At 36.7% G+C, this 23616-nt stretch overlaps 1 protein-coding gene across 1 annotated transcript in view; it reads left to right on the top strand.

The window, feature by feature from the left end:
• PXDN (peroxidasin) overlaps nt 1-23616 on the top strand; it is an 84232-nt gene that overhangs the window by 43367 nt on the left and 17249 nt on the right. Inside the window, exons 6-17 of the mRNA XM_066314872.1 lie at nt 456-527; nt 1000-1169; nt 2493-2610; nt 4704-4873; nt 5807-6079; nt 7352-7468; nt 8661-8819; nt 11865-11977; nt 12936-13092; nt 16610-16718; nt 17167-17324; nt 21734-23237. Coding sequence (XP_066170969.1) covers nt 456-527; nt 1000-1169; nt 2493-2610; nt 4704-4873; nt 5807-6079; nt 7352-7468; nt 8661-8819; nt 11865-11977; nt 12936-13092; nt 16610-16718; nt 17167-17324; nt 21734-23237 — 3120 coding nt within the window. The remainder of the gene's footprint in view (nt 1-455; nt 528-999; nt 1170-2492; nt 2611-4703; nt 4874-5806; nt 6080-7351; nt 7469-8660; nt 8820-11864; nt 11978-12935; nt 13093-16609; nt 16719-17166; nt 17325-21733; nt 23238-23616) is intronic.

Here is a 23616-nt window from a genome sequence, read left to right on the forward strand (position 1 = left end):
TTTTACTGTAACTACTACATACCTTTTCCAAAAACATTTTGGTGAGGCTGACCTTAGAGGCATGCAGAAGTGAGCATCTCCTGTGGTTTATTTTTCTCTTGCAAAACTATTTCCCAGAGACCTGTGATCAATGTTTGGCTTAAAATAAATGTTATGAATGAAGAACTAGACAATTTATTTAGGACCTTTTTTAGTTTTTTTAATTTCTAATTTGAATACTTATGAACTCCCTTCCCTAAAATTACTTGTGGCTTCTTTTTACCCATATAGACATGCACAATACACCTTGGAGGCCACTTAAAAAATAGCAGAAAATGAGTTGCTGAACAGGTTCAATTTTTTTTCTTAATTTTTCTTAGATTACTTTCCCTTGAAAACCTTCCAGAAGTATGTAAATGAAATGAATGCATCACAAAATCTGAACTATTACATGCGTATTTCTGTGTTTTTAACAGGTTTTTGCATAACAACAGAATAGCTCATTTGACTCCTGGAACATTTAGTCACTTAGAATCTATGAAGAGATTGTAAGTAAATTGAATTATTATTGTACTAACAAAATCTTAAAGAACCCAATTAGACTGTATCTTCTCTTGCAATATTTATCTTCCTTGCAAATGTCTTTTATGGTGTAATTGTTTTAATTTTTTTTTTCATAACTGTGCTCCAGTTGTTTATGTGCATGGATTGAGAACATTGTTTTATATCTATTTTCTTTAGTTTCTGACTGAAGTTTATTTTCTATATTGGGATTATTTGTAATCATAGTTTTATAGACTAAATAATGTATATACATTGTTCTTTGGGCCGTAAAAATAATACACATTCTACTAATTGAACCTACCAGAACGCCTATAAGCAAATAACCATCACCTGTATTGCACATGGCTGTTGTCTGTATTCACAGACAAAGGCATTGCTCCATTACAGAGCTGTGTTGACCGCAATGAATGGCTGTGGCTTGCTAACAGAGCTGTGGCTGCTCCTTGTTTTGTGCAGGCGTTTGGACTCGAACGCCCTTCACTGCGACTGCGAGATCCTGTGGCTGGCGGAGCTGCTGAAGACGTACGCGGAGTCCGGGAACGCTCAGGCAGCTGCTACCTGTGAGTACCCACGGAGGATCCAGGGGAGATCAGTGGCCACAATAACACCAGAAGAACTGAACTGTGGTGAGTTTGCTACTTCCTGGTGGCTTGCTTCATGGGTTGCGTGTACCTAAACTATATTTATTTGGGGAGCTGGAATTTATTGTTCTGTTTATTAGCACTGACCACCTCCGGTTATTATTGGTTATTTCTAGAAATCTCTCTGTATTCCTTTTCTGGTTCTGTGTGCTTCTGACAGAGTTGATTGCTTTTACCCTTCTCCCTAACTTTAATGAAACCAATATAACCATGTTTGAAATTTTATCTTGAAGAACTAAAGGTGATTATCCTGAAGGAGTTTCTCTTTCCCTTTTATATATCATTTTTGATCATAACAGGACTGTCAACTGGGAACTCTGGGGTTTCATTAATATTATTTGTTGTCATTTATTCCTGTCTATATGAGGGAAAGGAAAGAAAGAAGCTTGACTGAATTGCTCCTGATGACATGGTTCCTGATGAAACGGTTCTTGCCTTTAACATTTTTGTTAATGTAGGAATTGGGGTTGGGCCACTGAATTTTTTTTTTTTTACTCAGCTATAATTAATAGGAGTGCCCTACACAGGCACTCTAATCCTCTGCCACTGAGGATTAATGGACAAGCACCTTTGTAATCCTTCTGTTTCTATTCCTTCACCCTAAGGGTGCCTGATCTTGGCCCCATGGGCACCCTGGGTCTTGGCCCAGCACCTCTTGTGCTCTCATCAAAATGCAGATTTCTCATCAAGCTGTGGGCATTTGCTGCCCACCCACATAATGAAGCCAAGGCATAAAATAAGTAAATTGTCTTTTTGGTTATGTGTTGGATATAATTCTGATCATGAGAACTATGATCATAAGGTTCTTGAGAAAGATGGTACAAAGAGAATTGGTTCAAGAATAATGCATATGACATCCTGCCAGCTCATTGCACATCTAAGGAGCCTGAATACGAAAACTGCTGGAAGCAAGCTGTACAAATTGTTCTGTGAGGCAGGTTAGGCACTGATACTTATCTAGAGGAAGTTATTTTAAATGGCACTTGCTGCTTTAGTTTTTCCTTCATAGGCAATTTGAGTCTCTGTTCAAATAAATAAAACAGCTGCTTTAGAACCTGATACAAATTTGCACAATCTATTTCCAGTCTGCTGAAAGGTCCTGAGGAACAATGAAGGAGGTCAGAAATCCCACAGTCACTTTCGCACAGGGAAAAGTGCATTTAATCCTGACTAAGCGTATACATACTTTAAGTCATAACATTTGTGAAAAATAGTTTTTTACAAGGTGTTTAGAATTATTTTTATTTACCAGTTTTTAGTAGTTTCAAAATAAGTAAGAGTTCTTTGTGTGTTTTATTGTTGATATAGAGAGGCCAAGAATTACATCAGAGCCTCAGGATGTGGATGTTACCTCAGGGAATACAGTGTACTTCACTTGCAGGGCTGAAGGCAATCCTAAACCAGAAATTATCTGGCTTCGAAACAAGTAAGTTTAAAAGAGGAAGAGAGAAACTTGATGTAGGTACATTTGCCTCTGTGTGTGTACATTTCTGGGTGCATGTCCATGTGTCGTATATGGTAATATATGAAATAGTTACAGCAAAAAGATGCTGTAATTAAAATAAACAAATGAAGTAATGATGGCCCATATCTTTTTTATCAGTAATTCTAAATATTTAAGAGCTGATAACTAAAAAGTATTACTGCTCTAGTACTATTTGGAGGATGTTCAGCTGTAGGATACCTGCAGAGCTGCTCACACCTGTAATACTAAATCATTTATATATAAGTACCAGGCAATCCACTGTGGACATGTTGCATGTACAGTCTGCCGATTACTTAGCATTTGCTTATGTTTTGGGGCAGAGCAGAAAGATATTTTTTTAAAGGACTGCGGCTGGGTATAATTAAAGTTTCAGACAACTCTTTCTGGAGTCCTAGCTCCTCAGAAGTAGCTTGCCTCCAAGATGTAGCTGTGTCCCAGGAGAGGAGAGTCATCTGTTTCCAGCCTCCTCAAACCAGTACATGGAGGGCAAGCAAGTCTTTTTATTGTAAGATTGTATTGTAATTCAGGTTGGAGGAGGTCTTCATGGTTGGAAGAGGTCTCCAGTGCAGCTTTCTGTTCAAAGCAGAATTATTCCAGGTTGTTTTATCCAGATGGGTCTTAAAAGCCTGTAAGGGTAAAGATAGCACAAGTTGTCTGGGCAACCTGCTGCATCTCTTTCCCTCATCACTTAGAAGATGAGGGAGGGTTCTATAAAGGATGGTATCTCTCAACAGCCCAAGGGACAGCCTGTTGTAGAGTGGCTGCTCAGGCTGTGCCCAGAGCCTGGCTCCCTCCAGCTGCACTGGGCACAGCTCATCTGAACTAGCCTTGTGCCAGCACATCACCCCCGTAAACTGGTGTGATCTTACAATGGACACATGAACTATGAATTTACCATCAGCAAATCAGACTTTGGCTTAATAATGCTCTTATACAAATGGTCAACCTGACCTGGAACATAAATTCCCATACAATTTATATAATGCATTTTAGTTGGTTAGTTGCTGATGAAATGGAATGATTTATAGTCCTGGTTCTATATCTTTCTGCTAATGTCAGTGAGAACAGCTCGTGCAGCAAAGGTACAGCATTTATGGAGTACGTCAAGAGCAGAGCCTTGAACTTGAATGGTATAATTATGTCTTTAAAATTTTCTCTGGCTCATGTGTTTGTAATACAAAGAAAACACATTCAGAATACACATATGAATTTTAAGAAGAAACTTGAGCTTGGGATGAGGGATTATTGACTCTGGCTCATTTCCTGGCTGCATGAATGAGAGCAAAGCTCTTCACAAGGTAGTTGAATATGGCAAGATTTCAGTCAAAAGCCATGAACCTGTTGAGCAGTATGTTGAATAGGTCAGTAGGCTGGATTTTGTACATAAGAGATGTGATCTCATCCTTGCTTTCTTCATCATGTAGTGAGGGGTGGACTGAGAAACAGTTCCTTTAATAAAACTCCATAAGACTTCTTAAATTATATCACAGAAACTCATCCATGACCTAAGCCAAAGACCTGAGCTTAATTTATATTTTAAACCATTAAATTATAATCAGGTTCATTATTGCTCCTTGAACAATCCAGGCAGAGGTTGGCACAAAGATGGTTTTATAGCAACTAACCTCTCTCCTACTAGAAAGTATCTTGAATATTGAACTTGCATGACATACTTCCAGTGGAAACAGTTTTAATTGTTTTGCCAGCTTGAACAGCCTTTTAAAGACCAGTTATGTGTATTTGTTCACTGTTCTTTCCCTGTAAGCTTTTCGTTATAAAATTATTTTAACTTTTCATTTTGAAGATGCATTACTTGCATAAATGAAATAGTTTCATGGTTTGTTTTTCCTCTTCTTCTCTTTAGGAGAAAATTTAAAGTTCCATTATTTTTAACAACCTTTTTTCCCCCACAAGTTTTTTTTGGTAATTTATCTCCTAGTTTTTACTATTAAGCAGTTTTCTGCACTTGTGATTTAAAGGTTTAACTCTAACAGATCCTTTTGCTAGATCCTTTTGATCCTTTTTCTTTTCAGTAATGAGCTCAGTATGAAAGAAGATTCCCGTCTAAACTTGCTAGATGATGGCACGTTGATGATTCAGAATACTCAAGAAACAGACCAAGGCATTTACCAATGCATGGCAAAAAATGTGGCTGGAGAAGTAAAAACTCAGGAAGTTACTCTTAGATACTTTGAGTCACCAGGTAAGGAACGTTAAGTCTGAATTTTGCATTCAGACAGAGAGTTGTTTTGATCATAAGATTACTAAGAAATTAAATGCTTTGATGCTTGATGTGTAGATTTGTTGGGCTTGGGCATCTTTAAGAAGTAGATCATGAAGCTATAATATCCCTGGAACAAAAATGCAATTCAGCTGATTAATTAGTATGTTTATTGTAGTATGCAATTTGATAATAATCTCATAGGCAGTAGAAGGGTTAGGAAAAGAGGGTTTACATTCCAGCATTGCTCAATGCAGTAACGTTCTCTCTGGATGCTGAAAACCACAAGCTGCTGAACAGGCCACTCATGGAAGCTTCGGCACACCCTGTGCAGCCATCCTTGCTCAAGAACCTCTTAGCTTTGTCTCGCCAAGGTCTCATGTTTGCAAGGACTAAATTCCTGTCCAGGACTGTAATGTTTTTAAACACAGACTTTGCTGTGAGAACATTTTGTTTTGACACACAGCATCAGGTAAACTTAGAATGTCACTGCAAATTACCCATGTACTTGAGAAAAGTTACTTAAAATGTAGCTTAATCAGTTTTGGCACTTACAGCAATTTTTAGACTGTTTGTGTTTTGGGTTCCCATGTCTATGCCTCTGAAGAGACCTTTGTAAAAATCAGCATAAAAGAGCATAATGTTCAAAAATTGTCTTAATGAGAGTTGAGAAAAAAGAGTCAGAGTAATTTTGAGTTTTTATTTTAATCTGTTGATATCTGCAGTTAGATTAGACTTAAAGTAAGACAGACCTTGCTCCAAGATTAGAGATATATTGGAACACAGCTATTAATCCCCCTTCTTCACCCCTCAACACCCCTTCCCCCCGCGTTGCCCCCAGTTATAGACTATATTTGTCTAAATTAGAGTTGTGTGAGCTAAAAGCTGCATTTTGGCATTGCTGTTTTCTCACAGCCCGGCCAAGTTTTGTGATTCACCCACAAAATACCGAAGTGCTGGTTGGAGAGAGTGTTACCTTGGAGTGCAGTGCAACTGGGCACCCTCAGCCACGAATTACCTGGACCAAAGGCGACAGAACCCCTCTACCAAATGACCCTCGTGTCACAATAACCCCATCAGGAGGGCTTTATATACAAAATGTGAAGCAGGAGGACAGTGGCGAGTACACCTGTTTTGCAACTAACAGCGTAGATAACATCCATGCAACTGCATACATCATAGTCCAAGGTAAACAGAGTTAAACTAAGAGAGACGTATTACTTGAAACTGTGTGGATTTGTCTTTTCTTCTGAGTTGACAGAGCCAAACTAAAAACATGAGTTTTTACTTCTAATTGCACTGTTGTGGTCCATAGGGAGGTAGCTATACGTTTCTCACAGAGTAAGATATCCTATACTGTTTTCCTGAAAGTTACATTTCATTGATTGTTATCAGAAGTTTAATATTTTCAAATGTTAACGTCTTACATTTTGTTTGCATGGAGGAACAAAAATGCAGTATCAAATTTTTGAATGATTAAATATTTTCTGTAGCAGCAATGCTAGAGATTAGAATTTGTGCCCAGAGAACTAGAAGCAGAGTTTTGAATACAGATCTATGCCACTTATCTTTTATAGATACTTCAGTGAATGTGGAAACATTTTCTCCTGAGTTTGATGAAACTATCTTTCTGCCAGCTGAGGCATTAGCACAGCTTTTCTGCAAAGCAAAAGTCAAAGTACTCTCTTGCAATAATTTTGATATTGTATGTCAGTAGTATGATTATAAAGTATTTGAGATCAGCTATCAAAAGTCTCTTGTATACATAATACTTCTTGCAAAGACTTTCGTGCTGGAACTTTTATTTCCAAAATACTTTAAGTAACCTTTAAATTTGTTTGCTTCTGTTCTCATGAAAAAAATCTTTAGTTGGCCAGCAGTTAAGATTGCAAATGCCTTCTTAATGAGTTCTAAAGTTATACAAAACAACTTGTCTGTGTGGTTTGTTCATTTATTATTTACCAGTGGATAACTGTGTTTTGAGAGCTGACCAAATACTTCTCACACTGGTAGTGCGCAGTGTTACTACAGAATCTGGCCCACATTTCACTCATTCTTTTCATGGAAAAAACAAGAAGCTCAAGAAGGTTTTGAGTCCATTACATTTTCTTCAGAATTTAACTGGGAAGTTTTGAGAGAAAGAGAAAATAGTATTTTTAATCAAGGGAAGACTTTGCATCAATCTGATTCTAGAAGTCATACTGTACCTCTTATTTTGGATCTAGGACAGTAGATCCCACATGCCTTCACTGACATCGGGGCCAGGTTTTGAGAGAGATGTTCCTTTTGCTCAAGTGGCTGCCTTAACTCTCTTCTCTCAAGGGGTCACAATAATAATATAATTCCATTAGCAACTCTCTTCCCACCAGTATGAGCTATTTCAGCTTACAGAGTAAATAGTATGTAATTTAATAATGCATTTTTCTTTTTTTTTTAATGGTTTTATTTCCTCTTCTGTAGCTCTACCTCAGTTTACTGTCACTCCACAAGACAAAACAGTGATTGAGGGACAAACTGTTGACTTTCCTTGTGAAGCACAAGGTTATCCCCAGCCTGTTATTGCCTGGACTAAAGGAGGTAAGCGTGTTCCATCCTTACTTTCAAACTACTAGGATAGTTTAGCAGTCATATTGGAATAATTTCTTTATTGAAAGGAACTGTACGTATTTGTTTAGATGCTTCAGTCTCTGAAGGAAACAGAGTTCATCTCTTTCTCCTTTAGCTGGGAAAGACAAGGTGTCCACAGGAGCAAGCTGCCCAAGAATTTTTTATTATTAGGTAAAAAAGAGTCACTAAATTATATGTGTCCATAACAGATTCCTAATAATAAATGCTTAACATGAGGCAAATTACATGTAGCAGTATGTATCATTGCTGTTGTACTGCAGAAGAAATGGAGATGGCTGTCAGTAACTAGAGGTCTGAAATTAGGTGGGATGTGCTCTCTTCAGAAGCCAGAATAGTCCAGCCTGTAACTGGCATCAGAGTACCAGCATCACTGTCGCTTAATGCGCATTGACAGAAACAACAGGGTGCACTCTGCTGACTGTTTTATCAAGTGATGGCTCTAAAGGCATTAAGCCAAATCCAGCAGGAGGAAATACTGTAGTGGATGTTTTATTGTAGGGATATTTCCAGTTAATTCAAGTGAAAAAACTCTAGCAGATAAATGACTCCTAGGAAATTCTAAATTATGGTACATAAAGCAGGTTCTTAACAAACTGTTCATCATTTTGATGCTGATAATGTCCCTGTTTCTGCCTTTACTTAGACTGTTCCAACCACATGAAATGTCCAGAAAGGGAAGATAGGGTACAGACACTGATGTGTGTTCATTTTTCTTATATTCCATTTTTTTCAGGGCCATGCGTATTTTTTGTGGATTATATAAGCCTAGGCAAATGACATAAATTGTGTCTTACACACATGGCAGTAATATCAGATAAACAGTTACACATGTTGGTATTTTTATGCATTCTCATTTGGATGCTTCAGCATGTTCCTTAAATGAAAATACTTATTTCTACCACAAACAGAGAAGAGATCAAAATTATGATTGTCTGACAACATAAAATTTGTTTGCCTTTCATGTTTATCTTCTTAAAAGTAAAGGTTTCAAGCTTTTTTTCTTGTTTGTTTTGGGGTTTTTTTAAGAAACTTTAATATTTTCCAGTGTTTTATCAAATTTAAAACCTTCTGGGTTTTGGTTTTTCTGACACAAAGGGACTTTGTTGCTATAAAGAGCAAATGATGTTGTTGTGTGTTTCAGGAGGCCAGTTGTCTGTTGACAGAAGACACTTAGTTCTATCCTCGGGGACACTGAGGATATCCAGGGTTGCTCTGCATGACCAGGGACAGTACGAGTGCCAAGCTGTCAACATCATTGGGTCTCAGCGAATCATCGTGTACCTGACTGTTCAGCCAAGAGGTACAGCCCACGTACGGCTGCTGGGAAGAAAAAAAAAGAAAAAAAAAAAAGAAAAATTTATTCTTACACTAAAATACACAGTACCGTGTGTGATTGTTTCTGAGTACATCTCCTTTTAGATCCCAGGTGGTTTCCAATAAATAACATGTCTGGATATTTACCAGTATTTGTGCAGGGTATCATTCCTTTAAAACATTCTGTCTGCTGGGAAAGAGGTTTATCTGATTTACTTTTTTTTTGTTGTTGTGGTAAGAAGTGGAGGTTTGCTTTGAGGATGACAGTACTCCTATGCTTTGGAAAATATTTTATTTTGTGAAAACTCGAGTTTCCAATAAGGGTCTATGATGTTACTTAAATGGTGTTATTAACATAATGTTTCATGTCCAGAAACAGAACACTTTATTTTACAGAAGCAACTCCACATAAAAAAGTCATACCTTATACTGAAAATAAACTGACACAAAAGAAAGTCCTAAAACACAAGCAACCCTAAACTCCATTTTTATGCCTTTTTTTTTTTTTTCAATTAAATTCTAAGCAAGTTACTTCTAGGATAAATTATTATCATATTGCCATTCATCATTTATTTACATACTTTGATTTTTAATTTAATTCAAGGAGATAAAACATGTAATTCAAATAATTGCTTTTTACTGACCTAGTTTAAAACTGTATATCAGTTAAAGGGGTTCAAATGAGCTTAGAAGTTTGTCAGAAAAAATTCTGTTGATTTTTCTTAATTAAAAGTAGTATCAGGAGACAGATTTATCAACATTAGGATGATTTTTTAACCTATATAAAATGTTGATTAAAATTAAATGACACAAGTATCAGTTTAAAAAAGTTTTATAACTTTCCAACTGTGTTAAATTCCACTGGACTTGAATAAAGTTTAATAAAACAGTTTTTGTGCAACTCAGGTTGCAAAATGCAGTCACCAAAAGACAGTAAATACAAGATTGAAGGCTGAATATGTAGCCTGAAATTGGGAGCTCTCCACAGATTTTTTGCTGTGCTGTTTTCAGTTGTGCAAGAGATTTTTTTTTCTTCTGGGCTTCTAACAAAAGGACTGTTCATCTAAGGAATGTCTAGTCATTGGTCATTGTGGTTAAATCAGTGTTAATGATTACAGATTAATGGCCCAGGTCTGTTTGCTGGCATGACTCAGCTCACATCCACAGAGTCAGACTCTCTTACCTCCCAGTGCTGGACACTTGCCTCTGGATGCCTTATTTAAACTAGTTTCTGGTCCTTTACAGCCATTTATGTAAAGTTTAACAGTAGGGCCAGATCTGGTTAGTAGTATAAATGACTGCAGTGGAGCCAAATGCTTCTCTGTAAAAGCACATCCCTCCACCCTCTCCTACTCCCCCCTAAATATCAGTATCATGACATCAGTAACATAGCAGTATGTGTTACAGCAGAAACAGAATTTCTTAATGTCTTCATAATCTTGTAGGTGCTTCTCATGATGATATCTGAGTGCCAGGCATCAATTTGGACTTGAAGAAAATTAGAGTTTAAAAACACATTCATTTTATTCACAGTGGATTTAGGTAACTGCTCTATCCTTAGAACTGAAGGTGATTTTTCGATGCTTTAAGGGCTAAGGCTCAAAGGTGTCTTGAAGGTAGGTGATCTGTCAAGACTCAGTGCCTCAGCCAGTCAGGCTGATTCAGCTGAATGAATTGTGGAAGGTTTTGCTTTTGTCATCTAAGAAATTGTAGTTCTTGATACTTAAAGAAATTAAAACAAGAAAAAAGATGACAGAAGTTAATGCAAAGTCATCATTCTGATGACTTTGTACAGATTTAGCTATAAACAGAAATATTTTTCAGATTTTTCTAAATTCATGGAACTTAAGTGGTTTTGATGACTACTAGCCTATTATGCTAGAAGTTAAGAGTATTTTAAAATCATCCTGAAGTACACATCATGAATAAGGTCATAGAATTGTTAAAGTTGGAAAAGACCTTTCATAAGTCCAACTGTCCATGTAGCACTACCACCATGTTCACCATTAAACCATGTCGTCGAGTGCCATATGCACACATTTTTTGAACACTTCCAGAGATCATGACTCTAAAACATCCCTGGACAGTCTGTTCCAGTGCTTGACAGCCCTTCCTATGCAATTTTTTTCTCTCTATGTCTCATATAAATCTCTGGCACAACTTTAGGGCATTTCATCTTTTCCTGTCTCTTGTTACCAGACCTTGTCTTGACATGCTCCAGGAGCACAATGGCTTTTATGTAGTGAAGTGCCCAGAACTGAACACAGAACTTGAGGTGTGGTGTCACCAGTGCTGAGTACAGGGGGACAATTTCTGCCCTGGTCCTGCTGGCCACACTACTGCTGACACAGGCCAGGATGTCATTGGCCTTCTTGGCCACCTGGGCACGGCTGGCTCATGTTCAGCTGCTGTCACCAGCCCCTCAGGTCCTTTTCCACAGGGCAGCTTTCCAGCCACTTTGCCCCCAGCCTGCAGCACTGCAGGGATTCACTGTGTTCCAAGGGCAGCACCTGGCTCTTGGTCTTGCTGTACCTCATACGGTTGGCCTCAGCCCATCTATTCAGCCTATCCAGCTCCCTCTGTAGAGTCTTTCTACTCTCCAGAAGATCAACACTCACACCCAACTTGGTGTTGTCTTGCTTAGGGTGCACTTGTTCCTCTCATCCTGGTTATTGATGAAAATATTTAACAGGACTGGCCCCAAAACTGAGCTCCGAGGAATATCACTTGTGACTGGCCACCAATTGGATATAATTCCATTGATTACTATCTCTGGGCCTGACCATCCAGCCAGCCAGTTTTTATCCAGCAAAGAATATACATCCACACCATGGGAAGCTAGTTTCTTGAGAGAGAAAGAAATTTAATCCCTAAAATAAAATTATAAGCAACTAAAAGCATGCGGATAGAATTGTGTAATAGATAAGGAAATGTTCAGTAACTGGTAAAAACAGAGTGCTGACTGATTTTTTGACTGTCTTTTGCACAAGTTATATTTCATACTTACCAGTGTATCATTTGTCTTTTTTAGTGACTCCTGTATTTGCCAGCGTTCCCAGTGACATGACAGTGGAGGTTGGCACAAATGTGCAGATCCCATGCAGCGCTCAAGGAGAGCCAGAGCCAGTCATTACATGGAATAAGGTACTACATATTCAGTTATTACAGAAAGGCAGTGGCCTTTCCTTCTCTTCACAATTAATTATTGAAAGTGCACATTGTCAAATTATTGCTTCCTATGGTGTCTGAAAACATTACCTGAAATCCAGTCAGTAAGTATTTAATACAGAGCATGTATATAGATAATAAACCTGAATTTTATATAGATAAATATACATATGTAGTTAAACAAATTATTATGCAGACCAGCTAAAATCCATAATGTATGCCTTATGTCTGTATTTAGTGAAGTTCTGTGTGAATATCCTACTAGTATTCACACTTTCAATGATATTATAGATGAAAACTATTAAGAAATGCTGTATTAGAGCCATTTGCTACTGCCAGATTGAGACCAACCAGGACAAGCTTTGATAACTTTCCAGTAACCTCTCTTTCTGGCTTTGATTTCCATTGATGTAATAATTGCTATATCAAACTATAAAGTATTAGCAGAGTTACCAGTGAATTAATGAGTTGCTAATATTGATATTCAATTTTTTCTGATTATATTCTTCTCTGGAATTAGTATTAGAAATTTAATGAACCTTAAATAGCTTCTAAATGTGTAGCACATGGAGAACTGATACACATAATGCTCTTGAGATCTATTTCAGTTGGTTAATTTTAAGAAAAATAAAATATGTATGTTCTCAAAATATATATGTGCTATCTTATTTTTGGGTCATAGATTTTAGGTGGTGAATGCCTATACTTTGATTTGTAATAATGAGTAATTTTAGAAGTAAAGAAATACACTGTAGAATTTAGAAGTACATGTGATTTTTCTGTATAAGCTTATCTAAATCTGACTGACTGTGAACTTGGCGTACAAAACAGAAATATAAAATAAAAAATTAAAAGTGTAAGAGGAAACGATGACCAAAGATCAGATATGAAAACAAGTGTGTTTTGTTTAAGTAAACTTTGGGCTTTCATGCAGGATGGAGTGCAGGTGACTGAGAGTGGGAAGTTTCACGTGAGTCCGGAGGGATTTCTCACCATTCGCGATGTTGGCACAGCCGATGAAGGTCGCTATGAATGCGTTGCCCGCAACACCATAGGATACTCCTCTGTTAGTATGGTGCTTAGTGTAAATGGTAAGATATGTGACTGAGTATGACCTAATTATTAGTTTGGTCCTAATTGCCTAATGTGTAAGATGAAGTTGTCAAAATACTAAATTAGTTATTTGTTAATATTTCTGTTTTTCTCCCATGATTCTTTCATTTCCCCATATTTTAATAAGATGTTGATGTCATAATAAAAATATCTGTAGGTGTTAAGCATCAAAACCAGCTATGCTTTGGGCTCGAGTTAATATTTCAGCTTTCTTATTGAGATATTATTTAGAGCTTTAATAATTTGCTAGTCAAACACCCAGCCTAATTTTTAGAAATAACTTAACAAAAGTCATCTGGCATCTTCAAAGGAACACTTAGAGCATTTCATTGAAAATTACACTGCAACTATTGCAAAACAGTTCAGGAAAGTCATACAGATCTTAAGAAGCTAAAAGAGAAAACAAAAAGAAAAAGAGAATATTTGATCTTGCTCTAATTATTTGAAAGCAATAATGGCAAACAATAGTTATCAATTATTACTATGTAATAAATAGCAGTAAAGCAGCAAAAAAAGCTGAGGAAATAACTTTGCTACATTTGAACATAGCACTTTTTTTAACTTACTGACTAAAACTGCTGATTTTTCAGTTCAATTCTGATGGAAAATTAAAGAAAATGGTATGATTTCTGTCTCTCAGTGGAGAATATAAGACAATATTTTTATACCTTCGAAAAATTAGTACAGAACAGTAATTCCTATGGTATTTTGAAGATTGATGTGAAGATATGTTCAATATATTGGATATTGTTTCCCAGTGTTATTTGGGATGGTTCTGTATTTTGTTTACTAAATTGATAAAGATGTATCAGTGATTTTTCTAATGTATTGTTTGCTGTGGTATCAATCACATAGTAACAATAAAATGATATGTTACCTGTGTTAGGTTGCTCTTAGTAGACTTTTAATCTACACTTTCCTTTATGCAAAATATTTCTTTAATCTGTAAAGATTATTCAGAAAAGAAAACTTGTAGAGCTAGGAATAATTCAGTAATAAGTTTCCATCTACATATATGAAGTCAGCAAAGGAAAGAAAGTCTGTGAAAAAGTTAATCTGGCTACTCTGGAGATGCATAGCAAAAACCCATTTTTGTTTAGGAAAGATTAGCTAGTTCTCAAGTCACTAAGACTGCTGAAAAATGAAACCATGAGCTGAAATAAAACACCAGTGGAAATGAGTTTCACTCACTTAGAATGGGTGTAAATTGATCATTCTCATTTGCTGAAATCAGCAAACTGCAAATCTGCTTATTTGCTGATTTGCAGTAAATAATTGTAATGTGGGTAATTTCTTCTATACTGTAGCATAAATAAACTTAAAATTAGTGAAACTGTACTTAATTAATCTGCATTCCATCTGAAACCATAAATGAAATTTCTCCTTTAAGCTAGTAGGATATGAGATGGTGTTTCACTTTGGCTGCTTTAAAAACTGAGGCTGTCAGAAAAACAAGGAGGACAAGTGGACAGATTATAAGTATTGGTTAATCGCTGTGTAGTTAGTATTTCTAATGACGTAGCCAGAAATGCCTAAAAACTTGCATGTCATAATTTCTTTTAAACAGGGCAATGTTTTATGAATGTTTCTAAACCAAAACACTGTCCTAAGATTGAGACCGAATAAAGGCAAGTGTATAGAAGCTCGGAACAGGTTTTGCTGGCTGTGTTGGATAATATTTTAAAGATGCTTTTTTTAGCCATTTTCTCCTGTCCTTTCCCATTGTTTTGTAAAAGTTATTCCCCCTTCCTGCCCAAATTAAAAAAAAAGAAACCAACTATTGTGGGAGACTCTTAGAAGGAGCTTTAACTTCTAACATTTATCAATCTGCAAAAAAAAGAACTGCTAGCAATAAATCAAGTACAGAATAGTTAACATCTGACTAAGGTTTATAATTCAGCCCATGTATACCATTAATCAGAAAGATAGCCCTGCAAGTAAACACCAAGTTTACGTCTAATGTAGACAGCACTGAGGAAGGTAACCAGACACTGGATTTCTACAGACCACAGTTTTGCACTGTTTAGGTCACAAGGCACACAACTACTCTGAAACAACTGAAATTAAAATTTTAAACCTGTAAATGACATTTCTTCCTAAAAAAAGTAGCTTATCTGATAGTGTTTCTGTATGGTTGCTGTTGAAAATGAAGCTGTCAAGCAAGGACGATTGGTAGTTAGGACAAATCAGAGACTATTGCCCTCAAGCAGTATGGAAAGGGTCAGCTGATTCTGGATGCTGGGAATATACTGCCAAAAGCCTGAGACTGGCTTTAGGGCACAGCAAGGGGCTTCATCTGCAGCTATAGAGTTCCAGGGACTGTTTTATTTGATGGTATAGATGGTTACGTTTGATTAAGTGGGTCTAGACTATGAAACTCGTGTAGACATAATTTAAGCTGCCACTTAGGAAGGAGTAATTAAAAGTTGCCTAGGAGAAAAAAAAAAGAAGCAGTGAAAAGCTTGTAAACAAAAGTTTTTATGTTAGATGATTTTGTACATCTGCTGATTTTATTCCAGTATATTTGCTTTGGACTTTTTCCCTACTTTACCCTTCTTCCTGTGTGACTTCTCCAATCTAAACATGCTCTGGAAATTGTTAGCTGTTGCCCCTGGATCTGGTAGTTCTTAGTTTAGACTGAAAGAAAGGTTATTAGTCCTACATAGTTTGTACAAACATCCAGCTGCAACAAAGTACAAAAAGGCCCATGCATTACTGAATTTCCAGTGTTATGTGCAGTTGTTAAATAGCATTTAGGCATGTGAGTTTTAACCTAGTATTAAAAAGATAATTTTAAAGCGGACAACAAAGTAGTGATCTAAATTAAAAAACAAAACATTTACTGTCCTTTAAAATTAATCTGTGTTGCTTAATACTAAGATCAGGAGAAGAACAATGTTAATTTATGTTCATTCAATTATGTAAATTATGTTCATTATGTACCACTTGTATCACATTCCTGTAAGCCCTTTAAGTTCTTACATAGAATTAAATACTAATTCAGAGCTAGCTGAAATCAAAGGGAAAATCTGCATTGATTTCAGTGGGTATAGGTCAGGCTCTTGATACCAACACCTGAAACCTGATAATACACCAGAAGAAAGCCAATAATAATAATAATAATAATAATAATAATAATAATAATAATAATTCATTTTTATTTGATAATCTGCATTTGAAATTTTAGGTCTAATTAAAGGACAGCTAAACACTGTATGTATTTATCTTAACTTTATCTTGGTATTGGTTTTGAGTTATAGCTAGATGACTTCTAAGCTTAGGTTAACTTCTTTTTTAAATTAATTTTATTCTACTTTAATACGCCTTGATAGAATTGCAACATGGTTAAGAATTTTATATTTGGATGAACTAACATTTAAAAAACAAGGGTTTACTTTGTAGAACTGAAATGATGTCGTGTCTAGACTCTGTTTCATGGAAGTGTTTTTGTGTGTGGCCATTTTTACAATAACATATGAATTCCTTTTTCTCTAGTTCCTAATGTCAGCCGAAATGGAGACCCTTTTGTACAAACGTCAATTGTGGAAGCAATTGCAACTGTTGATAGAGCAATAAATTCAACACGTACACATCTGTTTGACAGGTATCTCCTTTTTTTTTTTTTTTTTTTCCTGTATTGAGGAGTCAGAATTCATTTTGTATGTACTAGAAATAATGGGAGATTTATTAAATAAGAAACAATGTTATTACTTAAAAGACATTATTAGTGTCTCTTTGGTTCTGAGAATGCCTACAGTTTAACATGTAAGGATTCCTATTGTTTATACACTCCTGCTGAGATCTCTGTTCACTGCAGCAGTTCTTCTGCTGAGATAATGTGTATTAAAATGCTACTAAGTATTTAATTACTACTAAATATTTAAATTCTTATTATTTTATTGAATTTTTTTCTTCTTGGTTTGCCTTCCATTTTGAGATGAGTAATCAAGGTATGTACTATTCACATTGCTGAACATTTATATGATTTTTGCAGTGTTGTTGTTTTGTAACTCCTGTGTACACTTACTATTTTTTTCCAAATTATCTATCAGTCGTCCTCGTTCTCCAAATGATTTGCTAGCCTTATTTCGATACCCAAGGGACCCATACACTGTTGAGCAAGCAAGAGCTGGGGAAATATTTGAAAGGACCTTACAGCTTATTCAAGATCATGTACAAGGTGGTCTAATGGTTGACCTGAATGGAACAAGTCAGTATATTTTCCTTATTTTTCTGCTTTTACGTGTCTTTGCCCTTTTAAGTCATTATACTTCAGGAGACATTAATTTTCTGAGGTTTGGTCCCAACTGCAGATACATTACATTGAAATTGGTGAGGTATTTGACTTTGCAAAACTTAACCGAATTCCATCCTTGATTTGCACATTGTGCACTATATAACTCTGAGCTCTCCAAGTGGAGTGGTTTTTTTCACATTGACATATTAGGAAAAAAAAGTTCAGATTCTGATTCTTCTGCTGGTCAAACTTAGTATGATGGAAGTGCATAGTGTATCCTGTTTGTTAATTCTCTGTATGTTAATTTATTAGGACCATTGTCTCATAGCAGAACAGACTTTTTTCTGTTGTGTGTTAAAAATAAGCAGTTTTGTTCCTGTTTCTTTAAGAAAAAACATTTAATATCAGCGTGCTTTGGCAAGGAGAAACAATGACATAACAAGAAGGATTTGTATACCTTATAAACCAAGGTTTCTGCATGTACACAATAGTATTTGAAGAATCATTTACTACTTTATAAATGAGTGTCAAACTAAGCTATTTGCTTTGTTGAACACTGACCTGGTGTAAAGACAAATACAGTTCTTGTTGCTTTTTATAACTAGCAAAAAAAGTGTGAGATTTAATTTCTGCCTTTTAGGTATTGTATTGCTCTCAAACTCATGAAGTCCAGCTGGAGTACATACAGCTACTGTGTGTAGATATATGTGTGGATAGTCTTGAAACACAGGATCAAAGAATTTGGAAATAACTGCAGAGTTTTAGGAGAGCTTTTGAGACTTGAGACATAGCAAAAAACTCCACTGACGATCCAGAGGAAATACCTTTAATCATTATATTCTTTCTGATGTTTATAATTGAGTATTTATTGTAACTCCTGAAAACTTTAACACTGACCATGAACTAGCAAGTATTTGTAAGACCAAAGACAGCAAGCTTTGTTGTGTATTGTCACATTTGCTAGTGAAATAGTTTGCTTATTACTCATTATTAGAGCTGAGTAGATAATTTGTGATGAATTGTTCACCACAAAAACTTACTCATAATTCTTTGAAGACTGATGTTTTATGAGAGCTACCCCGTTTGGTTCAGTTCTTTGATTAGATGCATATGCAAAAATATTGAATATATATGCTATAAATTATAGTATTAGAGATATATATAATGTGATGTGTGAGAACTGGTTGACTAGGACTCATAATAGTGAAACACCTAAGGTTTACCAAAAACTGTCATTAAAGCCTGTGGATATTACTGAATAAACACAAAATCAGGCACCTTTCTATGATGCTGGAAATTCTGTTTGCAATGAGATCTTGCTTTTCAGACCTACAGAATCCAAAGAAACCTGGCTTTTGGGGAAACTTGAATAGTAAAATAAATCTGTTTTCATTTAAATTGCCGACTCCTCCAATTTTAATAGTATTTTTTGTCCTTATTTAATTTTATTTCTAAATCCAGAGCCAAATGAAAGGTGTTATTTAGCGTTTTTGCATTGGGAACAGTTGAGAAACATGACAGTTTCCCAGTCAGAAACTTTTTTTGTTGCAAAACCTTTGAATATCCCAAGGAAATACTATGGGGCCAAATTCTCCTACGCAGTTCCAAACTGTATAACAAGGGGAATTGCTACTAATGGAGGTTCAGATTAGATGTTAGAAACAGTTTCTCACTAGAAGACCAGTGCAGCACTGGAACAACTAATCAAAAAGGTGGAGGAGTCTCAAAGTTTGCAGGTTTTTGAGCCTGCTAGACTAGATGTACAGCTATCTAGTGCTGGAAACAACTCTATTCAAGCAGGAGCTTGGTCTGGAGGTCCCTTGTAATCAATGTTTCTATGACTCTATGAAACATCTTCCTTGCTTCGAAAAAAAAAAAAAAGTAAATATGTGAATTGAGCTAGCCAGCTTCTAAGCACTGGAAATGCCCAGCCATTTAGAGAGCAGAGGCAAGGTTAGCACCTACAACATGAGAGGTAATTAAGGATTAGCAGCTGGCATCTGAAAGCTAAAATCTAATCCATCGTGAGATATTGCATCCCACCTGAACTTCTAAAGAGAGAACCCGAGCCTTTTATCTTAAATTAGTACTGAAAGTCATTCCACTCAAAAGATTCACAGTCCAGTTTTTCTCACAACTTGATTTCAGAAGTGGGGCTGGCAATCAGGATAACCACAGATGTTTATTTGATTGATTAATAATCATAAGCGAAGAACACCATAATGAATGACAATCATTTAAATAGAAGTGTTATTATAAGGAAGATAAGTTTTCTGGACATAGTTCTAGAATTAAACTGCCCTGGTAGCCAGGGTATTTTAATATGCTATGAATTATATCCTCAAAGTGTGTATTTTGCTGCATTACCCATTGACACAGGTTTTTCTGTGTAGTTTGTTTTTCATTTTCCTAGTACAGAATATTCCATAAAATAATTTCTGTATGTCTACATGAGCATGTTAGCTTTTCCTTATGCAAGCACTAATTCTCTGATATCTTTGCTTTGACTTGTAAACCATGTGGAGTACTCATAGGCTGAGGCAGAGAAAACAATTTCCCTGGCTTTCCTGACTGAGCACACGTCCTGTCCCAGTTGGGCAACTGTGAGCAACCCAGTCTCTTTCAAGCCAAAGTTAAATCTGGGCTTTAGGTAGTTTGTTTGCAATTGCTCTACACTGAGGAAATTGGCAGAGAGCCAGTTGTGCCTAGCATACCTTTATGTGTTGAATTTAGATGAAGACCATTGTCTTCGCAGGCACACTGGGACTGAGCTCAGGACTAAAAGTAACATTTCCCAACTGTGTGCAATTAACCAATACCAACCTCTTGTAAAACTGCATTCAGTTCATATTTTTGTATGTTTGCCCTCATGCTGGGAACCCCTCAAGCCTGTGGGAACACAGTACCACTCTGCACTCGCTCATTTCATCTTTTCCTTTTACCTTTATATTTGTTTGCTTTTATTCCTGACTGCAAGCTTTCCAGGTCAAGATCCATGGTGGTGTGTGATGGTTTCTAGTTAGGTAAATGTACATATATGCTGCCAAATACTCCACCTCCTGGACTTTTTCCTGGATCCTGGAACTTCTTTCATCCACACTATATCCATTAGTCACTCATGGTGTGCCTTTTGCTGTGGATCAGAGGCTCCTTTTTGAAGTTTTCCCCACTTGCTGTGCTTTGGTGTGATTTGTGATATGGTCTTGAACAATGCGAATTCTTTTTAACTTAAATGAAAAGTCAGGTCCAGGCCCACATTCAGTCCAAGAGTACGAAGTAAAGATGTTCTGAAGAAAACCTACTCCTGGATACAGTAGGCATGTCTTACTCAGCAGCAAAAATTTCACTTTACCATGATATTTCTGTTGGTCTACAGAAGCTGCTAATGTAGATGTAGCCAGAATTTCGCCCCCTAAAATTAAATCCAAATGTTACTAAGTAAAAACCACTTTTACAGTAATTCCTAATAGGCAGCAAGGACAAGGAACAGGCTGATCCTTCTGCTATTTGCAGTCACCCAACACTGTACTGGAAGGACTTACAGTCTTCAGTCCTTCCACAGGCCATCATACCACAACGGAGACCATGCAGCACGTAACCTTAGTTTGAGGTTCTAAAAGTATAATTCTAATGAATTACAGTATATATTTTGTATGTATTATTTTTCTATGAACTGAAAAAAAATACAGGAAAATGATAAGTACATTTTAGTCCCAGAGGAGAATGGTGTGGATAGCAGAGGAAATCTGTGCCAAATGCGACACAAACACTGCTTTTCTATAGAAACTTACCCAGGGTAACATGAATATGAGTTACTCCATGCTTATCCTAGAGATCAATCTGCATTTGGCACTATTACTGGTGGTTATTTTATTTTTTCATTGATTTTTTTTCTTAAATTTTGCAACTTTCCCTGTAATAACACAAAACAAAACAGTAATGTTCAGTGAATGAGCAAGTCACAAAAGCTAAAGTCTTGAAGTCCATTTAAGTGTTACTGACATTTTTTAAGTGTTTTTACTAACACTTAGAGTAGAAAATTTTCTATGTCTCAATAGGAGACTTTTATTTCTGAAAATATCTCTGCTTTCCGAATAAGTAATGAGGTCCTTTTGTGATCATTTTGTAAAAGTTGTACATAAATTGACATTTTAGAAAGTTTCTCCCTGACCTAGTGGTGGTGAAGTTGTTCAAATGACCTAATGTTCAAATATACATATATGATTATTGCTGTCCTTGTCTAAAAATAAGGATGTTTAATCTGGTGGGATATGTAAAAAAAAAACCTAAATAAAATAGCATTTCAAATATATTCATGATCTGTGGGGGACCATGAGTCTGTGAATTCTCTGATTCTACTCTTTCTCTGTTTTCTCTTTCAGGTTATCACTATAATGACCTTGTATCCCCACAGTACTTGAATCTGATAGCCAATCTCTCAGGCTGTACAGCCCATCGACGAGTGAACAATTGCTCAGATATGTGCTTCCACCAGAAGTACAGGACACACGATGGGACGTGCAACAACCTTCAGCATCCCATGTGGGGCGCTTCTCTGACAGCTTTTGAACGTCTGTTAAAGTCAGTCTATGAGAATGGATTTAATTTGCCTCGGGGAATTGAACCCAGAAGACTCTCCAATGGCTATGCACTCCCAATGCCTCGCTTGGTCTCGACTACTCTGATCGGGACAGAAACCGTAACTCCTGATGACCAGTACACTCACATGCTCATGCAGTGGGGTCAGTTTCTTGACCATGACCTTGACCTCACCGTGGCCGCTCTAAGTGAGGCCAGGTTTTCAGATGGTCAGCATTGCAGTTCTGTTTGTACAAATGATCCTCCATGCTTTTCAATTATGATACCACCAAATGATCCCAGAGTTAGAAATGGTGCACGCTGCATGTTTTTCGTACGCTCCAGCCCAGTTTGTGGAAGTGGCATGACATCTCTCCTGATGAATTCTGTTTACCCACGAGAACAGATCAACCAGCTGACTTCATACATTGATGCGTCCAATGTGTATGGCAGTTCAGACCATGAAGCGCTAGAAATCAGAGACTTGGCGAGTCAAAGGGGCCTTCTGAGGCAGGGCATTGTACAGAGATCTGGCAAGCCCCTTCTTCCATTTGCCACTGGCCCACCAACAGAATGTATGAGAGATGAAAATGAGAGTCCAATACCCTGCTTTTTGGCTGGTGATCAGCGCTCTAATGAACAGTTGGGTCTTACCAGCATCCACACATTGTGGTTTAGAGAACACAACAGAATTGCCACAGAGCTACTGAAACTCAATCCACACTGGGACGGTGACACAATATATCATGAAACACGCAAAATTGTTGGTGCAGAAATGCAACACATAACATTTAGCCACTGGCTCCCTAAGATCTTTGGAGAGGTAGGCATGAAGATGCTTGGCGAATATAAGGGTTATGATCCCAGTGTTAATTCTGGCATAACTAATGAGTTTGCAACTGCCGCTTTTAGGTTTGGTCACACACTCATTAATCCTTTTCTGTATCGACTGGATGAAAACTTTGAACCTATTCCACAAGGCCATCTACCTCTTCATAAGGCATTCTTCTCTCCATTTCGGATTGTAAATGAAGGAGGCATTGATCCACTTCTAAGGGGATTTTTTGGTGTTGCTGGTAAGATGCGTGTCCCGTCACAATTACTCAATACAGAATTAACAGAAAGACTCTTCTCCATGGCACGTACTGTGGCTTTAGATCTGGCAGCTATGAATATTCAGAGAGGCAGAGATCATGGAATTCCTCCCTACCATGATTTTAGAGTTTACTGTAATCTTTCTTCAGCTCAGACTTTTGAAGATCTGAAAAATGAAATTAAGAATCCTGAAATCAGGGAGAAACTTAGCAGGTGAGCCTGAGGTAAAGAAAAAGTCAATTATCTAAATGTGCATGCAAAAACCATAGCTAAATGTCTTACCTAGAAAAAATTACTTGCTAAGAAAGACTTAAAGGGATATTTTAAGAAACTTCCATCAGTACCTGAAAATAGATGTCAACAATTTCCACATGCAGAACATCTGTGAACAGTAAGACTATATACAGTATATACAGTAATATATGCTGTATGAATTCATGAAATTATTAATTTGAAATCTCTAGTTTTGTAAGTGCTGTTAAATGTGAGTGCTCTTTCCGTGTAAGGTCATGTTAAGTGCCAACTTCATGCAAGTATTTAGATGTTCAATTCCATTAATTCTGTACAGTGAAACAAATGTCAGTATCATCCA

Source organism: Sylvia atricapilla, chromosome 3, assembly GCF_009819655.1.
Source record: "Sylvia atricapilla isolate bSylAtr1 chromosome 3, bSylAtr1.pri, whole genome shotgun sequence".
Lineage (NCBI taxonomy): Eukaryota > Metazoa > Chordata > Aves > Passeriformes > Sylviidae > Sylvia > Sylvia atricapilla.